The sequence below is a fragment of the Rhinopithecus bieti genome, unplaced genomic scaffold (genome assembly GCF_001698545.2).
Source record: "Rhinopithecus bieti isolate Rb0 unplaced genomic scaffold, ASM169854v2 scaffold_6710, whole genome shotgun sequence".
NCBI classification, from domain to species: domain Eukaryota; kingdom Metazoa; phylum Chordata; class Mammalia; order Primates; family Cercopithecidae; genus Rhinopithecus; species Rhinopithecus bieti.
Window position 1 is genome coordinate 1,728,339 of NW_016805362.1, and position 21,075 is coordinate 1,749,413.

At 36.9% G+C, this 21,075-nt stretch overlaps 1 protein-coding gene across 2 annotated transcripts in view; it reads right to left on the reverse strand.

Moving 5' to 3' along the window:
* The window catches only part of WDR11 (WD repeat domain 11), a 61,166-nt gene that overhangs the window by 10,239 nt on the left and 29,852 nt on the right, over positions 1–21,075 (reverse strand). For both annotated transcript variants that reach the window (XM_017872284.1, XM_017872285.1), the window contains exons 14-23: positions 18,455–18,563; positions 16,221–16,345; positions 15,324–15,471; positions 12,883–12,989; positions 12,366–12,480; positions 11,457–11,628; positions 3,476–3,584; positions 2,481–2,543; positions 1,264–1,329; positions 349–526 (exon numbers count right to left, since the gene is read on the reverse strand). In XM_017872284.1, the coding sequence (XP_017727773.1) occupies positions 349–526; positions 1,264–1,329; positions 2,481–2,543; positions 3,476–3,584; positions 11,457–11,628; positions 12,366–12,480; positions 12,883–12,989; positions 15,324–15,471; positions 16,221–16,345; positions 18,455–18,563 (1,192 nt within the window). The remainder of the gene's footprint in view (positions 1–348; positions 527–1,263; positions 1,330–2,480; positions 2,544–3,475; positions 3,585–11,456; positions 11,629–12,365; positions 12,481–12,882; positions 12,990–15,323; positions 15,472–16,220; positions 16,346–18,454; positions 18,564–21,075) is intronic.

The window sequence follows — 21,075 nt, forward strand, 5'->3', positions numbered from 1 at the left end:
TCCGCCCGTCTCGGCCTCCCAAAGTGCTGGGATTACAGGCTTGAGCCACCGCGCCCGGCCAATTTTTTTTTTTTTGAGACAGAGTCTTGCTCTGTTAGGCTGGAATGCAGTGGCATGATCTCAGCTCACTGCAACCTCCACCTCCCGGGTTCAAGTGATTCTCCTGCTTCAGCCTCCTGAGTAGCTGGGACTACAGGCACGTGTCACCACACCCAGCTAATTTTCAAGGGCTTATTTCTATTACTGAACAGTAACTTAGTTTGAAAGTTTCCCAAGTTTAAGATATTGACAAAGATATAAGTAATCAAGATGACAGCTCTAAAGGTTTTGCCATGTGAAGCAGACTACCTGAAAGTAGGCATTTTCGCAGAGCACATCATAGCATATATCCAGTGGGTTGCTTAGTTTGTCTCGAGGAACAGCTTCTTTAGGAGCAGTTGTGCTGGCTGACTTTTCCTGGGATAAGCTGTGCAGGTAGTGGGCAGCGACAGTCCAGAAGTGCAGCTCCGATTCGTCACCATAGAGCCTGGCAAGGATGAAGCAATGTTTCGACTGCACTTACAGCACACCTGGCCTGGATGGCTTGCTAGAGTAGACTGAAGGACTGGAAGGGAGTGTTGTCACATGTCCACTGGGATACTGGCATGGGGCCTGGCAGGGTGAAAGGGGGAGGCAGCAAGTTCTCCAGCCCTGCTACTGGGCCTCCAACAATACAGGGACCTGACTTCACAGGACCCCTTCAGACCCCAACATCTTTCCGTTCTGTGTTAAGAACAATTATTTACCTGGTTTGCCATTAGCACACCTTTCAATGTGGGCCACTGATTCACATTAGGAAGAAGTTCCTCTGGGATAACTGGCTAGATAAGGTACGAAAGTAATGTGCTATTTATTCTGTAGGGAGAGGAGTCTTTTTTTATAAGTGACAAACTCTACTGTAAGTCAGGATATAGAGGTTGTTGCTTCTAAATATAATTTATTGTTACATTTAAATATATGCAGTTTGTATCTGATATTTTAAAACACATATTTTAAAAAGCTGTAGGAGGGAGTGCTTTCCAGAGAGGAGGCCTAGATCTCACATTTAAAATGCAATTTGATTTTTTCCCGATTTGTTATTACTACTATCAAAATTATTTTAAGTTAAATATAAAGGATGAACTGATACATTTTTTCTAAAATCTAAGTGTTTGTAACTAAAAACCCTTAAAAAAAAACGAGTTGACTTGAAATCCTTATACAGAATACATCAAACAATATTACCTTGAAACAAGCAGGCACCTCTGCAAGAGAGTGAATTCCGGATCAAGCAACAGTTTCTTTATCTCACTGCGGAAGGAATCCGGACAAAAGTAAGACAAAAGTTTTCAATCAAACAATAAAGCATGGGGGTTGATCAATATACTCTTGAAATGAGAAATTCCACTCAAATAACATGTGTAGAATTTACACAAGACAAGGTACTGTACCATGACACTGAAATCATAAAAGTTGAAGGGGGCTGAGAGTGTTCTCAAGGCTTGGAGAAGTAGCAGCTTTTGGCCACCACAGGGAGCTGCAGCACTCTCATTTCTGGTTTATAGGCTTACAACAGTTTTTCAAAGTATCAGCCGCCTAACTACTGGAACAAGAATGCCATTGTTGACAAAGTCATTTTACTAATCATCAAGAACAGTAAATACTTTAAAGAAGATGACATTCGTAATTTATTCTGAAACTATTCCAAAAATAAAGTATCTAAGGAAGAATGGTCAGTGCTTTTATAAATTCATGTTTCTAAAATAGTCAAAATACTGAATATTCACAAATCAGGCAGGAAGATATTCTTTAAATCTATAGTTTCCCATTTAAACATAAATGTTCATCTTTGCATAGAAAAAACTAATTATTTTGAATTTTCCATCAATAAAATCTCATATGTTTAATTTGTTAAATACTATAACTACATGTAACAGATTCTAGGCTGCAAACATGTGTTATGCTTTCCCCAAGAACTCCCTGTAGGCCCATATTTTTTCCTTTCTTATTCCCAGCACATTCTGTTAAATGCCCTTGGCTCTAGGGAGCACATTCATTTCTTAGCCAGACTTGCGCACACCAGCACCTGACACAGAGAACTCATTTTAGAAGCAGGAAGCAGACCCAGAATCTCTCCCACTGGGAGGCTTCATGGACGTTTGTAGTAGAGGCAGGCTGAGCTACAAGGACGCTCACACTATGCATCTAGTCCTGCCCTGATGTGAGACCAGAGCAGCTGGTGCTCAGGAACTTGGTGAAGACAGATGCTCTCTCACTGTAACTACTAAGTAAGTACTTTTTCTGCAAAACACAGACTCTAAAGGGAAGCAAACCTCTGCAAACAGAATGGTCTCTTCTTGGGCCACTAATATTTTCTAAAACGTAACATTTTAATTTTGAAAAGTTGAATTATATTTTTCTTTCTCATATTCCTATTTTTTAGTAAAACATGGAGTGCTTACTTAGACAATGAATTCAACTGTTCTTGGAGGAGATTCTTTATTTCTTCATTTTCTGGATAGTCACTGTAAAGAAAAGATTTTGAATGAGTTCATTACAGTCACTGTAAAGACAAGATTTTGAATGAGTTATCTCTTCACTTAAAACCATGTATTTCTTCACCTCAAAAAAGTTGTGTTAATATAGAGATAATCTTCTTTGTAGTTCTTGGTTAAAACCTGGTGATAGACCAAAATAACAAAATCTACTCAGGACCCCACCAATCAACTTTAATATCTGCTTGCATCTTATTGAGTCAAAAACAACAAAATGAGTAAAGAAAGTCTCCTTGGCTTTCAAGAAACCAGGAAATTTATTAGCAGGCATTAAAATCTATCAGGTTAGATTCCTTTTAATGAAGAACTTAGCAATGACTAAAGGAATCTGCTCATTCACTAAACTCTGCAGAATAAATATTCTGAGGAGACAGGGCTTGGAGAACAGACACTTCCTGGCATTATTTTTAAATCCCCCATCCGTGCTGCACGTGGCAGGAGTTCAGTAATATTTGTGAATTTAATTAATAATCACTAATAGTTTCTGTGAATATTTTTTTGCAATGAGGCAAATATTGAGATTTATAAGACACAGTATACCCCTGAAGCTAATGATGCTGCTTTTAAAAAGAACGTGCCTGGCTCCAAATTCCCCTGGCTTCCATTGCCCTCTTCACATGCATCCTTTTCATCATCATGACACACCCATGTTCAGACCATAAGACAAGCACACAGCCACCTGAGAGCAATACATGCCCTCATAGCTCCTCACCGACCCACACTTCCACAAAGGCCCCTGAGAACCCAGAGGCAGCCTGGCAATTCTGTAGTGTCTCTACCTTCTGTTGGCTTTAAAGGCTCCATTCCCTTTAAATGCTGGAGTACAGGCCATGGCTGACTTTCATGGGTGTCCTTCAACCACAAGTAAATTATGAAAGACAAAGAAAAATGAAAAAACTTACACATGAGAAATGTCCAAAGAATACTGTCCGTTCCAAGGCTGGTGTAATAAGAAGGCTTTCAAGACAAGGGATGCCCTTGGAACAAGGAGATAGGGGCACCACACAGGCTCTAGACAACAAAGAAAGGTTTTTAAAAATAAAATGAAGTTTTACATTACAATGAAGCTTCAGCTGTAAATCATTTACAGAGTAGTCAGCAGAGAGCAACAGGTCAATCTGGAACAACTGAGAGAGTATATTCAATGTAGTCACTGCTTAGAAACATAAGCCAAGAGCAGAGAGTCTCTGCATTCAAATCTGATTAACATTCTTCTTTCCCCTCTCTTTTTTTTAAATTTTGTTTTATTTTAAAGACAAAGTCTTGCTCTGTCACCCAGGCTGGAGTGCAATGGTGAGATCTTGGCTCACTGCAACCTCCGCCTCCCAGGTTCAAGCGACTCTCCTGCCTCAGCCTCCCAAGTAGCTGGGATTACAGGCACCTGCCATCATGCCTGGCTAATTTTTGCATTTTTAGTAGAGATGGGGTTTCACCATGCTGTCCAGGTTGGTCTTGAACTCCTGACCTTGGGCAATCTGCACACCTTGACCTTCCAAAGTTCTGGGATTATAGGCATGAGCCACCACGACCGGCCTTCTTTTCCCTTTTTAAATTCAAGTATCCTGTGTGGTATACAACTCTGGTACTACTTGAATAAAGGATTCAATGCAATGACTCAACAAATAACAATAAAGTTCATTATTTTTAAATATTAAAAATAAATATATTTACCTGTATGTGCCTTTTGTACTTTTGTTTGTCTGAGACTATTCAATTAACATGGGCTATCAACCTTGAGTATGTCACTGAAGGGATCAGGCCACCTGTGATCACTAGCATTCCCAGGTCTCACTTATAATGGCAGCCCTTGAACACACGGGCTATCTTCTTAGACCCTAGGCCCTAGCATTCCCCACATCCAGCAGCTGGCTTACTTAGAACACTAACAAACAAGATTTGCCTTGTTGTCAACATGTTTCAGTGCAAAGAAGCAGAAGACCTAAAGGCTGCAATGCCCAGCAGCTCTGCTCTGACCACCCTATACTCTATAGGACTCGACCTTAGCTCTAATTTTCTAGCGGTGCCTTGGCTGTTATAACTCAGCCTTATTACCAACTCCCTTCCAGAATCCTGCACAGCCTTTATCCATGGATTCCTTGAATAGATACAATTATGTAAAATGACACAAACTTATAAACAGCTAAATAGCATTGGCTTATTTAAGTGACTATATTTGTCCGTTTTCATGCTGCTGTAAGGAACTACCCGAGACCAGGTAATTTAGAAAGAAAAGAGGTTTAATTGACTCACAGTTCCGTATGGCTGGGGAGGCAAACTTACAATCATGGCAGGTGAAGGGAAGCAAGACACATCTTACATGGCAGCAGGAGAGAGCGAGCGAGGGGGCAAGTGCCACAACTTTAAGCCATCAGATCTCCTGAGAACTCACTCACTATTACAAGAACAGTAAGGGTGAAATCTGCCACCATGATCCAATCACCCCCCGCCAGCTGCCTCCCTGACCTGTGGGGATTACAATTTGACATGAGATTTGGGTGGAGACACAGAGCCAAATCCTATCAGTGATCCACATCAACTTTAGACTGTGCAATTATCCAGTATTATATCCAATATGATAGTCACTTAAAATATGGCTAGTATAATTAAAGAAATGAATGTCTTATTTAATTTAAACTTAAAAAGTAATTATTAATTCAGTCATTGAATGACTTTTAAGTATGTTTGAAACAACTTGAATACATTACTAGTTTTCAACTGAAAATTTCATAAAATCTAAATAGAGCTTGACTGTTTCTGCTGAAAATTTGTCCTCTAAATTTAGAGGGCAATTCAAGTTATTTTACAATAAATGTAAAATACTCACTGAATTTTGAAGAATGAATACTTTAAAAAAAGTAAAATGTCTCACTAGTAACGTTTAATACTGATTATATGTTGAAATAAAACTTTGGATATATTGGCTTAAATAACATTTTAATTAAAATAAATTTCATTTTTTTTTTAAATGTGGATACTAGAATTTAAACTTACATATGTGGCTCACATTATGTTTCTATTGGAAAGCTCTGCTTTCGAAAACTTCATTCTATGTAGTTAAATAAAATTAAATTATACATAAAATATTTTATGTGGACTTTTCCATTTAAAAGCCAGAAAGTGATTGGAAATATTTTTAATAATACTTTTTTTACACCCAAGAATTTTAACATTGATTCAGTAAAATCACTTAAAATGCAGTCCAAATTCAAAAGTCCCTTGTTATTCCCCAAATGTCCTGAGAGCTGTATTATTTTTAAAACTCTGGGGCCCAGTCAAGGCTGGTACACTGCACTGTCATGTCTCTTTAGTCTACTCCAATCTAGAATGCTCCTCCTCCCTTTTGGCTTTGGCCTTACATGGCCTTTTCATTTTTGGAGTCCTGGTCAGCAGCTGTGGAGAATGCCCTACATTCTAACTTCTCTGTTTTCTGATTATCAGACTCAGGTTAAACATTTTTGGCAGAGTCTGAACAAAGGATGTTGTGTACTTTTCACTGCATTGCACCAGAAGGAACATGTTAGCTGTCTGGTTACAGGAAACACTAACTCTGATCATCTAGATAAGGGGTATTCACCAGAACTTTCTTATCAGGGCACCTTCCCCCCATATAATTAATTAGTAAGTAACATGTGGGGGAAATACTGTCAGATTGCATTTCCTATTCTCAAACATCCTTTTACTCAGTGATCCTTGCTTGAATTAATTATTGTATCAGGGGCTGCAAACTGCTGACTTTCTATTCTTATTATTTCTGCATTTGTCAGTTGGCATTCTTCCGTCCACCTTCCCCTTTCCATTCTTGCCCACTTCCCCTTTCCTTACTGTGACTATTACTATGGAGTGAGGGTTTCTTTGGTATTCTGCACTTACATCAATACCGCCATAGTTTACATGATGCTCAGACTACCCCCAATTTGACAGGAGAAGCCTCTTATGTCAGGTCCTCTTTGGTTTTTCAATTCCTTATTTGAGTTCCGGCACCACGCAAGATGCCCCAGACCCATCTTGCACTTTTTGTGCCTCTGTCCTGAAATAAACTTTTTGTCCAAGAACCTCTGGCTCCTTTTAGCCTGGAAATGGAATTTACAAAGTAAAATCTGGGTGCTATGTGTGCTCACTGCCATTGAGTGTCATTGCAAGAAAACTCTCTGTGAGCAGAGCCAGGGAATATACATGTTCAAGAAGTCATGATTTTTTATCAATCCAAATCCACCCTTGGAGTGTTTCTTCCCACCACTGCCACTTCACATCTGCATCTCCCTTTCTATCAGCACAGACCCTGGTTCCCAAAAACTGCAATTTGGTTACTAATTTGTTCCAGACTATAACATGCACAAAACAGCTTCAGAATTACTAGTGCCACTGTCAACTACTCAAGTAAAGTTCAACATTCCTTAGCAATTCTGTCCTTAGAATATAAACCACTAAAGGTGTGCAGTGAGTGAGAAGTTCTGTGTTTTAGTTATTTGAACTGTTTGTGTGTGTGTGTAGTTATGTTACCAATATTTGTTATACAGTTTGGTTCAAATGTGTCTTGCATTCAATATTAGGCTTTGCTTTTTCTTTCATCCTTGTTTTCACTGTATATTTTGAATATGTAAAATACATAAATGGTTCAAAACTTGAAACTATATAACAAATATAGAGAAGTTTCACTGCTATCCCCATAGTCTCCATTTTTCCATCTACATCCTCTAACTATTCTCATTGGTTTCTGGATTATTCTGTGTACGTGTGTGTTAGTAAGCAAACATATGTGTGCATGCACCTATGTATAAAATTCACCTTTGCACACAAGCAGGCTATACATACTCTTTTACACTTGCATTTTTCACTTACACATATCCTGGATATCACTCCACATCAGGTCATAGAGCTATTCCTCACTATTTCACAGCTGCATAGATTATTCCATTCTGCAGATGTCCCCAAATTTATTCAACCAATCTCCTATGGCTAAGCAGTTAGGCTTTTTCCAAAATTTTGCTATGAATAAATCTGTGTGCATTTTGGTCACAATGTATGAATGTACATCTTAAAATGTATGAATGTACATCTTAAATTCTAAGCACTGGGACTGCTGGGTAAAAAGGTAAATGCGCATGTAGCTCTGTTAGATATTGCCCAATTCCTTCCTACAGGGATCTCACCGTGAGCAATGGATGAGAGTGCTTGTTTCCTCACAGCCTTGCCAACACAGTATATTTTCAAGCTTTTGAATCTGATAGGTAAGAAACGATTTCAATTTGTATTTTCTCTTTTAAAATTTTACTTTTAAATTTCTTTTTCTTCTTTTATCCTTACTAGTAGGAGGTCAAATATTTTTCTTATTATAAATAAAGTTGAGTATCATTTCATATGTTGAAGGGTCATTTGTTTATCTGTTTTTCCCCTCTGTAGACAGTCTGTGACTTGTAAATTACTTTCCCCCAGGTAATCATTTGTATTTGGTTTTGCTTATTGAACACTTTATTTTATTCTTATTAAAGCTTTTCCTTTGTTTTGAATTTTTTTTTTTAATTTCTACTTAGTCATCTTTTCTTTTACATCTGGGCTATAAAGGAAGGATTGTATCTTAGAAAAATGAGGCTTATCTAACTACCTTCAGAAGCACTGAACACTTAGCACTGAAAGGGATGCAGGTGGCTAGCTTACTGAACTTTCTTTCTATTCATCCCTCATAGATGACAATCATATAATTCTCAAGTCAGCCCCATTCATGTTTTAGATAGTATATGTTTATGTTCTAGGTAGATTCACGTAGTAGTTGTTGGTATTACATCACAGTATGTTTGGAAATGGTAAATGTCAGGGAAAAAAATTAACTATACATAATAATCTTGGAATAGTTCAAGGAAAGTTCTCATGCTGTGTGGTAATTTCTTAATCAATGAACAAATGAAAAGATACAAGAGAATCCACATAGAAAGCAGCATCAAGTGTTTACATCATGCAAGCAAGACAACATTTACCAAGCCTGAGTAACAGGAGGGAAATATCTTATTTTAAAAAACGAATACATGTTATTTCTCCAAAAGCAAAATATTGTTGACAGCATCCCAGTGAGCACGAACAAACTGAAACTGACCCTTACTACCTCCCTCCCTCAAGTAAATTTAAATTTTTCTTCTGAAGGGTAAAGATCAGCCACGAAAAAGTAATAGGTGATCAATTCACAGCTGGAGAAACTCACCTGCAAGAGCTCATTCACCTCTTAAAATTACACAATTAGAATGCAAAAGCAGTTAGCATCACTGCTGTTTGTCATAGATTCTGCTCCATCTGGGCTAAAGTTATGTGAGGTGTGAATCATAACATCCCGGTTTTTAGCTACCTACATGACAGGAATGTAGAAAACCAGTAACCAAAGAGCCAAGAGGTAAAGCAGTAGAAAAAAGTTACTCCTCCACCACTTGGAAGAGGCAACATTAAGGTGAGCTGGAAGTCTGGGAAGGAAAGGCCCTATTTTGTGATTTTGTTCAGTGTGATTCAATGAGCGGGGAAAAAGAGAGCTAAGGAACACTACTGGTGTTCGGGCAGGACAATTCTTCATTGCACCAGATCGTTCCAGGTTGTTTAGCATCCCTGGAACTCCCCTCATCTGCAAGTCATTGTGAGACGTTTCTGAATGCCCCAAGATTACCGAAAATGACTGTGGAAAGCTGTGGCAGATGAAGAGGAAAGGTTTGTGCATAAATTTGATTTCGGAAAGCTTCTTTCTATATATGCTTACTTAGGAAAAATGTGCTTAGCAGTGGCCTTTAACACTGGGGAGGAAATTAGGTTGAACAGTCCCTGATATCAAGTCAATACTATTTGAAGGGTGTGGAAACTGCATGATACTAGAATGCTATTAAACAAATCTCATACTCTTACATTCCTTTTAGATGCTGCTAAAAAAGACTATTAAGATTTATTTTGATGGCACTTTATGCCTCTGACAAATTAGGCAGCAGATAAGAAAGTTTCTCCAACTCAAAAACAGGAATTCTAATCTTCTAATTTGACTGCCCTCTTTATTAGAGGAAGAAGTGGCCTATCTAAGCTGCTCTAAAAAATGAACAGATGTGAATCAATATTTTATGATATTCTCTACTTATCAAGGAGAACTGAAGCAAACATAGGAAATACCAATGTCTATGACCTAATTTATTTTTATCCCATGTCAGTAAGCCCCAAATATACTTCTAATTCCTCAGAATAGAAATATACTATATTAAGCATTTTTCCCCAAGACCAAATCGGCCATGAATCTGGAGGTGAACACACAGATGTCTTTTTCCTCACTTCACATTTACACTACCACAGTTTTCATTCTTTAACATTTATTGAGGGTTGTTCTGAGTTTAAAGCTCAATTTGGGGAATGAATACACAATTGCATTGACCTTTCCTGATTGCTATTTGGATTTTTTTCTCTTTCTGGCTGAGGCTATAACATTCAAGATTGAAAAGAATTTTAAAAAATATATATTAGAAAAATTTTAAAAGAAACATGTGATCTAAAATCTGGCCACAGGCTAGATGTTCAAGTATGGTGTTGAACATGGGTTAATACGGTGGACTCCATTTCTGTAGTCAGTTTAAGAACAAGCTACACCTTGACTTTGGAGCTTTTTAGATTCAAATTTTATATTAAAAGTGAAGGAAAAGCTCTCCAAACACGTAGACTGCAGTTCCACACTTCTTTACCTAGAATTAGTAACTAATTTTTTCCAAAACCACCCTTGAAGTTCCTTCAATTTCCTCAATACCTTTAGGTTTCAAATGAATACAATGCTTGCCCTTTCCTAGGAGGCCATCCTGATGCTTCCCCAGAGCTGGCAAATGACTCAAGGACAGACACGGGAAAGTAGGTCTTGAATTCTGGCTTCACCTGATGGCAGTCAGTTACACAGTAAGAAGTGGTGGTGCCCAAATGCAGTGGGCAGGGGTGGGCAGTGACAAACACCAAAGCACACCTAACGTAAGCTAAAGGCAGCCCCACTAACATCAGTAGCAACTCAGTAGGCCTCAAGCACGAGCACAAAGTGAAAAACCAGATTTTCAAAACCTTACTGTGTCTGAAGTGCCAAATACTGACTCTACAAAGGTTCAGAAAAGTCTCATGAAATTTTCTATGTATCAGCCTGGAGTGTGCACCAAAGTTGTGCTGGGAGAATACTCAGGCAAGAAGTTCCCTCCTCTGCTCCAATTAGGATCAACTACCTTCCAAGGATGAACACTGTATTTCATCAGCCAAAAGCTGCCTTTTAAACTGATAAATGGATGCACTCACAATCATCCCATTCTTTTTTTTTTTAGGAGTCACATATGGGGTATATTCTACTAAAATGTTTTTTATTCTGGTAAAAAGCAGTATCAAAACAACCATACAAAACAGAGCAAGATACTGCAGTCTCCTAATTTGCTTGACTAGTCATTTTACTAGTCACAGATTGGCATCAAAATTCATAATAACCAGAACACTTTCCAAAGTGACTTTTCAATGATATATGTTTGCAAAAGATGTAAGGCCATTATTTAAAAGCCAGCAGTCTTATCACTAGATTTACGTCCTCTGATGAGTTCACCTACATTCTGGGTAAGCCATTTTTATAAATGTAAACATCTTTTATCTTGTTAACAAACCAAAGAAAAAGAGTCAAAAAAAAGGGGCACTTATAAAACCTGAGTTGGGAATAATTGACATCTATAGTTACGAAGACTGCAGCATCTCAGCAGTAAAAACACCCACGCTTCAACTTAATATATTTTCTTAAACTCAGATTCTAAGAAAATAAGACCGAAATGAAACAGAAGCAGCAGCTCTCTCCCCAACATATAGCAGCTTGTGGCAAAGTAAAGACAGGTTTCAAAGCCCCCTATCATTAGGATTCCATACCGGTTAACTCTTGTTCATCCATTCTAAAGCACGCAGACTTCATAGACATCTCTAGGACTCTGATGCACCCATCATCTGAGGCCAAGATCACTTTATCTGACGTACACCAGTCCACATCCAATATACGAAAGGTCACATTTCTGCCACTTCTTAAACTGCTCACCATCTGAACCTTCAAGAGTGAATTTGGGCATCACTTCCAGACAGAAAAGGAAGATGTTTATTATTCTAGATTAAATGGTCAAGGAAGACAGTCTGTGGCAAAGGCCCAGTGCAAGCTGAGAACTGGGCAGCCTCTGGCAATCTTCCTTCCACAAAGAGGCAGCGTTTTAAAGGTCTCAAAGACAGTGATAATATTAAAAAATAAATAAATTGGCCGGGCGCGGTGGCTCACGCCTATAATCCCGGCACTTTAGGAGGCCGAGGTGGGCAGATCACCTGAGGTCAGGAGTTTGAGACCAGCCTGCCCAACATGGCGAAACCCCGTCTCTACTAAAAATACAAAAAATTAGCCAGGTGTGGTGGTGGGCACCTTTAATCCCAGCTACTCAGAAGGCTGAGGCAGGAGAATTGCTTAGAACCCGGGAGGCGGAGGTTGTGGTGAGTCGAGATGGCACCATTGCACTCCAGCCTGGGTGACAAGAGTGAAACTCCACTTCAAAATAAAAAATAAAATAAAAAAAATAAAATAAATAAAATAAAATAAATAAATAAATCTTGAGTTGTTACCTTTAGAACAGAAATATCATAAAGTAAAAGTTTTTAAAAGAAAATAATTTATGAGAAACTTGACAAACTCATTAAGTACTTTTCATTTCTAAATCAGAAAGAAGTTTTTTTTTTTTTAACAAAGCACAGTTCCTATGGCTAACAATCCATTTACATTTTTCCCTCATGGAGAGGGCCTACCTCTTTAGTATCCCACACTTCAGCTCCATCATTGTACATTGCTATTAATTTTTGATTTCCTTTACCAGGAGCAAAACGAATCTTCCTCACCCAACTTCGGTGTGTAGGTATTCCTCTGAAGACAAAGAGACAAAAACACCAATACAATGTAGCGTGAGATCTGGTCATCAGAAGGTATGTCTAATGTCTCTCACTATTTCCATTTCTGACAGGTCTGATGATGGGAGAACCCTTTACTTGCTGGGACTGGGGGCCACATCTGACAGAAAGGGCCTGCCCTTTAAGGTCAGCTAAGACTTCTGCAGAAGCCACTTGCAGACAACTATCTCCTAAGAATGACTGGCTCAAGGCCCATCCTCCCAAGTTTAGGGGAAGGGACCCAAGTTTCCAAGCTATACCCCCACGAGTTTACTGATCCTGCTTGCCAAGTCACAAGCCTCTAATGGAATCATACCAAGACGTCATTCATTTTTTTTTTTTTTAAACAAAATAACAAGATTTCATTCTTGGCTTATACCTGGACACTCTGCCTTTCAAGTCCCAGAAATTTAAATTTCCATCCATATCTCCAAGAACTAACGTATCACCTTTCCAAGCGATGCAGGTAATACTACCCATACTTCCCTAGAAAACAACAGCAACAAACACATATAAATTTCACTATGCCGTATAAGACATCATGATAAATAAATATTTTAATAAAACTTAATTTAAAGGGCTGTGCTTTAGTATGCTTTTAGTCATCAAATCCTAAAACAGACTTCAGACACTAACAAAGAGCTACACTGCCTATCAATTGCAACTATGAAGAAATAAGAGATTGCAACTTGATAGACATTAAGTAGTTACTGGAACTAGATTTAAAGAGAGGGGATGTCTTTTGAGGAACAAATACCTCAAAACAAAAAAAAAAAGGAAATTAAAGTAACAAAAGGAGAGAAGTAAAGGGAAGGTTTTCCAGAGAGCCTACTCAAACTCATCTCACACTGCCTTTAAAAGGATAACTAAATCCATTCCAAGGGAAACTTAAAGCTCTTTTATAACTAATTGTGTGGTGATTTTTCTATATAAAAAAGGATCCAGAGTTTCACCGATACCTTTTGGAACACTGTGGAATCATGAAGGTGAAGAAATGCTGTTTACTAAAGGCATATGCAGTTTAAATTCATAGAAAGCTTTGCACAGAAGTTACATATAGAAGCACAATATAAGAATGAAATGCTGCTATAATCAATCTAACTTGGAGGAAGAAAGGAATAAGAAAGGAACTTGCAGTTCTAACAGATGCTCAGAGGCGGTATCATGGAGGGCTCAGCAGCCTGGGCTCTGGAGTCAGACTGCCTGGGCTGGAATCCCAGCTTGAAACTGGCATGTGATTTGAGGTACGTTTACTTAACCTTTCTGTCTTGGATTTATTGTCAATAAAGAAGTTCGTGTAATTTGAGTTGTTGCTAGTATTAATAAATTTATAAAGGCAAAGGCCTTAAAGCAATGCCTGCCATGCAGTAAATAGTCAATACATGTTAGCTATTAAATAATATTACTGCTATTTATTAAAAGAAATCTTGTTTTTGCATTTATTGTACAATATAAAATTCAAATGGTATCCATGGTAAAAGTAAGAAAATTCTAGTGGTTTGAATAATTGACCATTAGTAGACTAGCATACACACTGAATACTGCATAAACTCTGGTAATAGTCAAGAAACCAAACACAAACTGGATTTAAAAATCAATATTATAATAAAGTAAATCAATTAAAAAACTTAGTTATATTAAAGAAATGAAATTCTGTGTAACATGAAGCAACACTTTAAGATATCTACTTTCCTAACAATATAATAGAATGTTATATTAAAGAAATGAAATTCTGTGTAACATGAAGCAACACTTTAAGATATCTACTTTCCTAACAATATAATAGAATGTTACTTAAGAAGTTGCCTTTGAAAAGACTTCTGAAACTAGGTCATAATAGACTCTGCAACTTCCTTCTTGCTGTCTCAGATCATGTGCTCTAGGAGAGGCCAGTTGTCATGTCATGAAGATACTCAAGCAGCCTTACAGAAAGATGGACATGAGGAAGAACTAAGGTCCCTTGTCAACAGTCAGCATTAATGTGCAATAGCCTTGTGAGTCAGCCATCTTGAAAACGGATCCTTCTGCCCCGTTACACTTCAAAAGACTGTAGCCACAGCCAACATCTAGATTGTAACTTTATGAGACCCCAAAGCCACCTATAAAATTATGGGGGTTGGCATTCTACTAGAGCATTCTATTTTTAGATAGCAATTTAAAATAAATATACATATTTTAAAAAATCCCCTCATGCCTTCATTTAACCATTATAATAGCCTGTATTAGTTAACATAAACATTTTCATGATCCATCTATTAAAAACTATGAGATGCATGCTGACACAAATGATTAATGGCAAAACTTTAGTTACAGATTCCACAAGGCCATAAGAAGGAAATATGTAAGTTAGTAAATGTTAATAATACTATTACACTTACAACCTGATTACTATTATCCAAAAATAATACTAGATTGTAAGTCAAATCCTTCAGGGTAATGCCTGAAATGGAAAGAAGACAGATACTGAAGTCAGACAGGCCTGAGTTTAAAACACTGCTCTGCCATATAAGTAAGCTGGGTAACCTTGGAAAAGTTACTTATTCTCTCTCAGTTTTGTTACAGGTAAAATGGAGATAACTTCTCATGGATTATTATGGGGATAAAAATGAGTAGCACACAGTAAACGTTTAATCAAAATAGTTACAGCGTTATTCTCCTGCAGTATTCTCTAGCAGGTTTAATCGAAGCTAATATCTCCTTAAGTAAAGTTTATTTACATTAGGCTTTTCTGAAGTTTTCCAACTTAACTATGCCTTCACTGGATATGGAACCAACAAAACAAAATCTTCTTGATGAAGATTTAATTAAGGTTGTACTCACATCTGGTGGAATCCGAGCACTATCTTTTACTGAGTTTCCTTCAACAGTGAGATGATAAACTTGGCCGTCATTATCCGTAAATACAAAATGTTCCCGGGCAGAGATGTTCTGACTAAGTTCTGATTTACTTTCTGCCTCCTGCAGCAAGCTTTGGGATGGTGAAAAATAAGATAAAGATGTTTCTTTTCCCTAGAGTGATACCCATAATTAATTAACTTGACCAAAGTACAGATGCATTAAGAGGAGGTCCAAAACTATTTTTTGAAAAGTCTGAAACCAATATTTGCCCAAACTAATTTTGGGTAAACACGAATTACTCCTAAACAGTCATACCATCAGAGGAAGTTTACCCTGGACAGGGAAAAATGGTGATCTAAACTTAATACAAGAGAAATAAACTTCATAGAGGTTTTTGCTATAGAACTCTCCTCAACAGAAGGGAGGCTGTACAGTGACCCAACATTATCTCTGAAGCTTTTTATCTGTAAGATTGGCATGGATGGGGATAGTGCACAAATTTAGGATTCCCAATACATTTTCTTTGGTGTGCATAAATGGTAATATGATCTATCTCTATGTCTATGCTATGTTCATTTGAATTTCAGGAACTGAAGTGTATGGAGTAGAAGGGCACTTGGAATGATCACATGTACTAACAGAGGCTGATGGGTGAATATTACTGCATTTGTTATTAGTTACAATAAACAGTATAGTATAATCATAAAAATGATAAAATAAACTTTTTAGTAATCTGGGTATGTACTAAAAGATGAAACTAAGTATGTTCAAAAGTAGAGTCCAACTTGCTACCACAGACACCTTTGGATGACACTTGTCAACTTCCCAGACATGATGCTAACAGCACAAATGACAGTGTCAAGAAACACTGTACTGTACCTGATCACAGATGATTCAACAATACTCAGCTCTGTGTCTGAGACTACAGTCTGGCGGGCCATGGCCTCTCGAGTAGCAAGTTGCTTCTTTCTCAGGCTCTTCAAGTTGTGAGATGGTGACCATTCCTGTAAAGCAAAGGCAGGCAAACGGAGAAGTGCTAGGTTTCCTTCTGTCAAAGAATCCTCCAGAACAGCTGGGCACACACACCACTGCCCAGTATCATTTATTATGACTGCACATGAATCCACAATTTGTTCTTTAGATTTTACCTACTTAGAGAAAAGCTGAATGAATGCATTTTAATTAGAGCTTTTATGGCAAACTTCCAAAAGGTCTGACCTTTTGATATATATATATATATTTTTTGTATTTTTTAGTAGAGACGGGGTTTCACCGTGTTAGCCAGGATGGTCTCAATCTCCTGACCTCGTGATCCGTCCGTCTCGGCCTCCCAAAGTGCTGGGATTACAGGCTTGAGCCACCGCGCCCGGCCCCTTTTGATATTTTTTTAAAATTTTACAAAATGAAAATAATGAATTCAACTATAGTACTGCCTATTCTCATCTCCTCCTTCATCTCTTGTGTGCACAGGATAAGACAATCACAATTCTCCAACCAGGGTCCTTTATCATCCATAGATCCCTCGAAAATCACTTGTTTTCTTTATATATTCTTTTATATTCTGCCTATTGTAAAACCTTTAGTCCAATATCCTCATATATGTATAAGTTCTTAACGTGTAGTTATTTCACATGTATTTCTAATTTACATAAACAGTATTGTGTTTATATATATGTGTGTGTGTGTGTATATATATATATGTATTTCATCCTGTTTTTTACTCCTTCCACTGTATTTAAGTCCTCTTCCTCCTGTTTCTGCATGCTACGTAACACTCCATGGCTGCATCAGCCAACTGTTAATCTGTCTCCTCTCTCAGTAAAAAACATGCAGATGGTCTCCAAACTCACATCATGACAAAAAACACTGAAGTCAATATCCTCGCAGGAGTTCCTTTACAACCAAGAGCTCAGCAGACACAGAGGATGTCTGTGTTTGCCCAAGTGCTGCCAGTGTGCTTTTATAGAATGGCTGCATTGGTCTACATTCCTACCAGCAATGCACAAGGATTCCCATACCCTATGTTCCACCCACACTTGACACTACATGGCTTTCCAGTTTTTGTTAGTCTAAAAGGTAGATCCATATCATGGTTTGAACATCTCTGAAAACTGATGAGTCTGAACATTCCTTTATATGGCTTGTTGGCCTTTTAGGTTTCTCTGTCTCTCATTAGCTCTTCACCGACTTTGTTCATTTTTCCACTAGGGTTCCTGCTTTTTTTCACTGTTGATTTGCAGGAGTTTCTAGTTAAATTTAGACGCTGGAAAATTTGTTTTCCCAAAATGTCTTCTGTATTTAAGTTTGACAATGATATTTTTCATCAAACAGAAAGCATTAATCTTGATTAATTAAATGTATTAAGTTTCTTTTTCTTTTCTTTTTTTCTTTTTGCCTTTTGGTTTGAGCTTCTGATGTCCCCTCCTGCCTCTAGGTCACAAAAATATTTTGCATTTTGTTATATTCAATTGTATGGCTTTACATTTTTTACATTTAGGTCTTTAGTGCTGTGACACTCACTTCTATATATGGTATTAAGTAGAGAACAAGTATTCTTCTCCATAAAGTGAGACAGTTTTCCCAACACCATCTATTAGACAGTCCGTCCATCCTCTTTGATTTGTGCTGCTTTACTGTATATTAAGTCCCCAAATATTCATAGGTCTATTTCTGAGCTCTTTATTATGTTGACTCACTTCCTATTCTTGTGCCAATACAATACTGATTTTATTTCCATGGTTTTGTAAGATATATTAATATCAGGTAGGAAGGGCAAACTCCACCCATACCTCCCACATTTACTCCTCTTTATTCAAGGATGACTTAGCTATTTAGGACCTTTATTCTTTCATAAATATTTTACAACATGTTTATCATATTCCTCAAAATATCCAAACGAAATTTCAATTGGAATTGCACTAATATAATATTAGGTTGATCCACCCTAGAAAATAAGAGTTATCTCCATTTATTTAGATCATCTTCCCTGAACACACATTTTTAACAAGAAAATATGACATTGGCAGTAATGATTTTGATTCAAGCTTAAGCAAAACATTCACCACATATATACATACCTAAATAAACTATTTAATTCTTAAACTGTAACTTACCAAAGCAGTTATTGCAGGGAAGTTTTTGGACATTTCTCTAAGAAGGGTACAAGTCCTAACATCCCATAGCTCCAGGGGTTTATCTTTGAATACAACTGCCAAATACTGCCTAAAATAAAGAAAATTGCTAAATAAGCCCCTTTTGCAAAACTTTCACCATGAATTAGACCAAATAAAAAGTTCAGTAAATTGAAAAACTCAGCTGATGCATTCTAAATATAGACAATTTAAACCACCATTTAGCACCCATGATGAACAGTCCTAAGAAGGTACAGCTTTAAGATGACCTGTGAGAGAACATACAGACTCACACAATTGGGCAAGGAGTCCAACTCGGAAGAAAGAGTGACACAGATTCAAACCCTGATGCCGCAACTTACGTTAACCCTCCTGAGGCTCAATTTCTCACATATGACATGGGAATCTCATCACAGACCTCAAAGAATTGATATACAGATGATGGTAGGCATTCAGTGAAAAAATATGTAAAGTTTCTATCATCCTACTACAGTTGGTATTCAACGAATGCCACTTTATTCACTTTCTGTTAAGCCTGGAAGAAGTACTGAATGATGTCAATGAGTGCAATTCAATAAACATAATTTGAGCATTGATTACTCAATAAGCATTATGAGGAACTAAAATATTATTCAGCAAATGATGGCTGACATAGAGGAAATGTGACAAGAGTAGGAAGATCCCTGTACTCCCTGTATGAAAGGACTGAGATTCTTCCACTCAGCACCACCTGTGACTCCCAACAGAAAGTAGAAATTTACAGAAAGATACCTGGCAAAACACCCATATAGTTGGAAGTTAAAAAATACACCTCTGAATGACATCCCATGGAAATTGTCAAAGCGTATAAAGTGAATTAAAATGAGAACACATTACCATATCAAAAATTGTAGGATAGGATACAGGAAAAGTAGTGCTTACATAGCATGAAATCTTTACATTACATTTTAGGGAATCATCTTAATTTAATTATCTAAGTTTCTATTTTAGAAAACTATGCAAAAAAAGAAGAGCATATTTAAGAAGTAAGCAGAAGAACAAAAGATAAGCATGATAGTCAATTAAATTGAAAATGGAAAAATCATAGAGAAGAATCAAATGAACCAAAAGTAGTTTCTTGGAAAAGAGCAATAAATAAAATTGGTTGATATAATTTACTGATATTAGGAGTGGGAGAGATCATCACTGATCACAGAGACATGATGAACAAACTTATTTCAATAAATTAATAAACTCAGCAACTTCAACAAAATGGACAGATTACTTGAAAGACACCAATTACCAAAACTCAAAACAAGGTAGAGAATCTAAATAGTCCTGTATTTATGATAAAAACTGAATTTGTATTTAAAACTTTTCCACAAAGAAAATTTTAGGTTCAAATGGGTTGCCTAATGAATTTTTCCTATTTAGTAAGAAATAATATCAATTCTACACAAACTCATTATTCAAAAAAAAGGAGAGAGAATACTTTACAACACATTCTGCAAGGTCAATATTACCCTGATACCAAAACGAAGGATATTACATAAAAATGAGACCAATATCCTTCATGAACATAGATATAAAAATTCTTCATAATATATCAATAAATCAAATCCAGCAATATGTCAAAACAGTAATACATCATGACCAACTAGAGTTTATTCCAGGAATGTCATGTTGGTTTAACATCTGAATATCAATCGATGTAATTCACCATATTAGTGAACTTCAAAACAAAAAGAAAAACAAAATAACACACACACGCCATATGATGATGTCAATGAATACAGAAGAAGCATTTGACAAAGTCAACACCTACACATGATACAAAGGCTCAGCAAACTAGGAACAAAACTTTTTCAACTAAAGTAAATATACAAAAAATATACAGCTAATATCATACTTAGTGTTGAAAGACTGAATGCTTTCTTCATAAGATCCAGGATTAGAGCAAGATACCTGGCAAAGTTCTAAGTTCTAATCAACACTACACAGGAGGTCCTAATTAGTGCAAGCAAAAAGAAGGCCTATAGATCGAAAAGATGTCAAGGTGTCTTTACTGGCAAACGAGATTGTCTCTATAGAAAATCCTAAAGAATTAACAAAAGCACCTATACTAGAAATAATAACTAAGCTTAGCATGGTCCCCAGGCACAAGGTTAATATCAAAAAATTAACTGTATTTTAGTATAAAAATAATAAATAATTGAAATTTTAAAACGCCATTTATAAAAGCATCAAAGAAAACACAAAATATAATTAACAAATAATATGTAAGACTTATACACTGAAAACTACAAAATGTTGCTGAAATTTTAAAAGACCTAAATAAGTGGAGAGATACACCACGTTCATGACGTTCACGAATTATAAAACTTGTTAAGATGCCAATTCTTCCCCACACTGATTGATGGGTTCAAAGCAATCCCAATCAAAATCTCAGGAAGATTTTTTGGTAAAACTGATAGGCTGATTCTAAAATTTATATGGTAATGCAAAGATCTTAGAAAAGCCAAAACAAGTTTGAAAACTATTTTAGAAAGCTTACTCTTTGTTTGTAATTTTGATTGACTTTCATTCGGTTTCTATTTTTTTTTTTTTTTTTGAGACGGAGTCTC